We start from the raw sequence: 5,134 nt of genomic DNA, 5'->3' as shown, positions 1-5,134 counted from the left end.
ATATATCCAAGCAGACAAAGGATTTGTACTATTGCCAAGTCTACTGGACACTTTAATTTGGGTTCTGCCAAGAGTGAGTGAGGAACTTTGTTCTGACAGCAGAACACTCACGGGTCAAAGATCGAGTTGTGTGGCTCTGTTAGTGGTGTACAGGTTTGTTTCTCCATTTATGCTTTGGAGGATTTTGAGTTAACTCCTTAAAAGAGCTGTTCTCATGTTATAGAAGCTACCCTTGAATGATGCAGCAGGGACATCATTACGAGTGGACTTCTAGGGATGCAAAGTCAGAGTGGCACTTCTGATAGGGTTGAAACTGTGTGCAAGAGAGAGAAACTTAGGGTAGTCAGTAGAGGTGTACCTGAACCCCAAACTTCAAGAAATGTTCATACATCAGGGTTAGTTTAAGGAGCAGATATTTTAGGTCAGAACGCAGATCATCTCTTAAGGCGAAGGACGTACCGACCTCAGCATATGAACCCTCAAGGGAAAGCGTAGATGTTGACCTGCAGAAGAGTTTGGTTTCCTTCCCCCAAAAGACCCAGTGGGATTAGAGCCCTGAAGTCACGGCTGTGTGGTCGAACCCCATGAGGATTTCAGTGCGGTGTCACTCACAGAATTCAAATGGCTTAAATTATTAATTAATTTTAAGTCGTAAATTACTAACTCAAATATTTGCAAGAATTTCCTTCATGACTGCCAACTTAACTAAGACTTTAAAAGTATTTAATGAAAGCCTGGGTCTTTTATTTAAGGGCAGAAAGGCCAGACAAGAAAGGCAGAAAAAACAAAGAGAAACCAGGGCTGCTTTTTTCTTCTTCTCTTTGGATGTGTTTGTATGTATATGAATGTATTTCCTATTTGCTAAATCATCTGAGGTTTAGTCGAAGACGTCGTGACATTTCACTCCTAAATACTTCAGCAGATCCCTCCTAAGAACAAGGAGATCACCCCAATACAATGATCATACTTGAAAAATTTAATTTTGATATAATATTTTTATTCAAATTTCCCCAGTAGCCCCAGTAATGTCCTTGATAGCTATTGTTCCCAGTCAGTAGGTACACACTGCACTTAGTTTCCGTGTGTCTTTGATCTCCTTTGATCTAGATCACATTCATGGTCTTCTTCCGTCATTCATGATACTTACATTTTGAAAGCCTAGACCAGTTGTTTGTAGACTGTCACTCAATTTGAATTCATCTGATGTTTCCTCATGTTTGAATTCAAGATTCTTCATAAAGAAATAAATGAAGAGAGAAGGGGAAGGAGAGGGGTGTGTGTGTAAGAGAGAGAAGAAAAGAGGGAATGAGAAAAAAGGGAAAAAGAGATGCAAACTGATTTTATGATAAAACGTTTATCCGAAGTGAAGAAAACAGTCCAGTGGATTTATGTTTAGACTATAACCGATAAATGCTGGAGTGGTCAGTGAGGGAACATGGTGTTTATTGAGAGTTAGGGATGTCTGAAATACAGTTGACTCTTGGACAATGCAGGGATTAGGGGTGCCAACCCCCCACAGTTGAAAATCCATGTATAAGTTTTAACTTTTCAAAAACTTAACTGTAATACTAATAGCGTACTGTTGACAGTTCAAAATCTCACAAATAACATGAACAGTTGATTAACACATTCTGTATGTATATGTATTATATACTGAATTCTTACAATGAAAAGAAAATGTTGTTAAGAAACTCATAAGGAAGAGAAAATATATTTGCTATTCAGTAAGTGGAAGTGGACCATCATAAAAGCCTTCATCCTCACTGTCTTCACATCGAGTAGGTGAGGAAGAGGAGGGGTAGGTCTTGCTGTCTCATGGGTAGGAGAAGTGGAAGAAAATCTGCATGTAAGCGGATCAGTGGACTTCAAACCCGTGTTCTTCAAGTGTCCACTGTACTGTATTTAGGGCATTTTGTTTAGAGGCAAGGGAATAAGCCTTGAGAGTTTGGGTTATGTTCCAAGTTAAATGTAAGATCCACTGGGGGGAAACATTGAAACTAGTTCTTTTAGTTTATGCGTACAATAATGAGGCAGCTTATTTTTTGTAATATACGTAAACCAGTTTCTTTGGTGCCATGTAGTTCCAGCAAATTTGTTTCTTTAAAACCCTTCACCAGACTCAACAAAATTAAAAACGATCTTAAGGAGTTAATGGAAATATATAGACACTATGTCATATAGATGAGAATTTAATCTGTTTTTAAAAACCTCCAAAACAGAGATTCACGAACTACATCTTAAAAAGACATCTATGAAGGCTGTTCAGAAAGTAAATCTTATTTTTAAGCTGTCTAAAAAGAAAAAAGAAAAAAAAAAAAGAACTAGATGTAATCATCAGGTATCAAAGGCTAAGAACAGCTGAAATAAGTTTTCTTACTTGCTGGTGCGTCTCCATGTTCAGTGCCTGCGTCTCCGTCTCATCTCCCAGGCGCCGAATAAATAAAAAGCAGGGTATGTAATTGTAGGACTACTGCTAAGAAGTCACAACGTTCACATGGTTTTTGCTGTAATTTATTGGAAGCTTCGTATGCTCATTCCTGGCATTTTTTGGATTTTCTTGGTAAGGACAGAGTTGTAGAAAAACAAATGCAATGCCCTGAGTAGGAAAGGAACTCCAATTTATGTTCATGTGTTAGGTGGTCCCAATTGCTGTCCTTGGAGTCTTGGTTGGTCTTCTTACTCAGGGAGTAATTGTGCACTGAATCAGTGAGGTACAGTCTCATTTCCCCAGGTTTACTTTTTGGGATTTCCTGTTAATCCTTGAACCGGGGCAGAAGTAGACTTTGTAGTTGGCTTTTTTAAGACTCAGTGGAAACTGGGAGTTGTTGAAATCTCAGATGCCGTGGTGTTGATTAGTAAGTGAAATTGTGTGTGCAGAGAAAAATCCATTCATCTATGCTTTTATTTTTTTAAAAAACTTTTTTTATTATGAAAAATTCAGGTATATATCATTGCATAACAAACTACCACATGGACCTGTTGCCCACCTTCCACAGTGATCAACTCCTTAGTCATTTTTTTCATCTTTGTGTCTACTCATTCCTCACCTGTTATTTTGAAGCAAACCTCAGATATTGTAACATTTTATCTGTAAATATTTCAGTAGATAATAGATATTTTTTAAATAGTCCTGCTTATAGAAGAATGGTAGGTAGGTCTTTAGTGTATTCTACAAGTCAGTGCACAATTTAAGTACTCCTGTCTCTGCCGACAAGCTTTAAAAGTGCTAAATCCGATCAAATTGATCATTTGATGGGAGTGTGTGTTGTGGTCATCCGGAATGGTCGTTCATGGTGGACAGGACACCAACTGGGTAGGTCCAACAAAAGGGTGATATCACCAAAGAATTTCTGTCTTAAAGGAACCATTGTTAAGATTTGTGAGTTTTCTTTGTTCGTTGGGTCTCCTCTGAAGATAGGATAGTGAAATGAGCCCTAACTTCAAGTCTCCCCAAACTTTGTAACTGTGGATGACTCAGTCGTTTACTTAATCTCTGAAATTAAACTTTCCTAATTTTAAAAAATTGGTGTGATGCGTCCTGTCCCTGTTCACCGAACTGTGATAGATTGTGATTCGGGCTGTGATTGTGCTATAAAGATAATGGCCTGGTTACATATTCTTCTTTAGCACAAGCTTTTGCTTCTTTGAAATCACCACCGTTGAGGATTCTTAATGGCATCAGAGATACAAAGAGGGAAAAAGTAACGGTCTAGAATTTTTTTTAGGAATACTTTCGTAATCTAGGTTCATCTTTTTTTTTTTTTTTTTTGAGACAGAGTCTCACTTTGTTGCCCGGGCTAGAGTGCCATGGCGTCAGCCTAGCTCACAGCAACCTCAAACTCCTGGGCTCAAGCAATCCTTCTGCCTCAGCCTCTCGAGTAGCTGGGACTACAGGCATGTGCCACCATGCCCGGCTAATTTTTTCTATATATATGCATTTTTAGTTGTCCAGATAATTTCTTTCTATTTTTTAGTAGAGACGGGGTCTCACTCTTACTCAGGCTGATCTCGAACTCCTGACCTTGAGCGATCCACCCGCCTCGACCTCCCAAAGTGCTAGGATTACAGGTGTGAGCCACCGCACCCGGCCATAGGTTCATCTTTTTTTTCTGACTATATTTTAATTGAACATTTTATTTTTCTCCAAGTTGAGATTCATTTTGGCTCACCCAATGTGCATTATTTTTTCTCTGGGTTAATAAAAACTTTGGGAATGGTGCCTTGATCAGGCTTAATCCAACATTAATATGTTTCTCTTTGAAAGATTGCCTGGTGATCAGAACTTTTTTTTCCTTCTCTTTTCTTTTTCTTAGCCTTGCCTCCCCGATTGAAAGAGATGAAAAGCCAGGAGTCCGCTGCAGGCTCCAAACTAGTCCTTCGGTGTGAAACCAGTTCTGAATACTCCTCTCTCAAATTTAAATGGTTCAAGAATGGGAATGAATTAAACCGAAAAAACAAACCACAAAACATCAAGATACAAAAAAAGCCAGGGTAAGTATAATGCGTATAATAGCAGAGGCTGCCCCCAGCAATAAGATGATATAAAGTATAAAAATTATTTAGACCCTAATAAATGAATTTACTGTCATAACGTGATATACAATAAATGAAAAGATTTTTCATTATATAATGACCGGAAGTTGTCATCACATAGGAAAGAATTCACAGATTCTGATTATTACAACTTCTAGATGAAGAAAGGAGAACTGTAGAAGTCGGGGGAGATGGAAGGGAGAAAGGAAGGTAGCATTAGTAATAGATCTTAAAATTCAGTTTCTTTAAAATAAAACAAATGCTGTTTAGAGTACCAGTGCCTTATACAACCAAAATCCCGACTTCATTATAAAGCTCAGTAAATACCTAGAGTTGTGGAAAGAGTTGAAATGTAATCAGTTAAGTTTGGACTATTTTCAAAGGGTTAATATATATAATTATGTCTTAATGAGAATTTTTAAATAACAATTCTATTCAAGTACATTGTCACCATAGCAGATGAACAAATTAGCAAGAATCTCACATTTTCCTACCTTCCTTGAGGAGGTCCTTATTTGGAAGGACTTCATGTGGTTCTTATAACATCTTGGTAGATGTGTTCTTTATCTACTCTAAAGTGATGCTTCATATTATCCTTACA

At 37.8% G+C, this 5,134-nt stretch overlaps 1 protein-coding gene across 10 annotated transcripts in view; it reads left to right on the top strand.

Annotated features, from left to right (window-relative positions):
• The window catches only part of NRG1 (neuregulin 1), a 1,425,061-nt gene that overhangs the window by 1,188,615 nt on the left and 231,312 nt on the right, over window positions 1-5,134 (top strand). For all 10 annotated transcript variants that reach the window (XM_012648562.1, XM_012648557.1, XM_012648561.1 and 7 more), the window contains exon 2: window positions 4,314-4,491. In XM_012648562.1, coding sequence (XP_012504016.1) covers window positions 4,314-4,491 — 178 coding nt within the window. The remainder of the gene's footprint in view (window positions 1-4,313; window positions 4,492-5,134) is intronic.

The sequence above is a fragment of the Propithecus coquereli genome, unplaced genomic scaffold (assembly GCF_000956105.1).
Source record: "Propithecus coquereli isolate 6110/MARCELLA unplaced genomic scaffold, Pcoq_1.0 Scaffold29, whole genome shotgun sequence".
Lineage (NCBI taxonomy): Eukaryota > Metazoa > Chordata > Mammalia > Primates > Indriidae > Propithecus > Propithecus coquereli.
The sequence above is the reverse complement of the archived record's forward strand: the minus strand, read 5'-3'. Positions and strand labels throughout refer to the sequence as shown.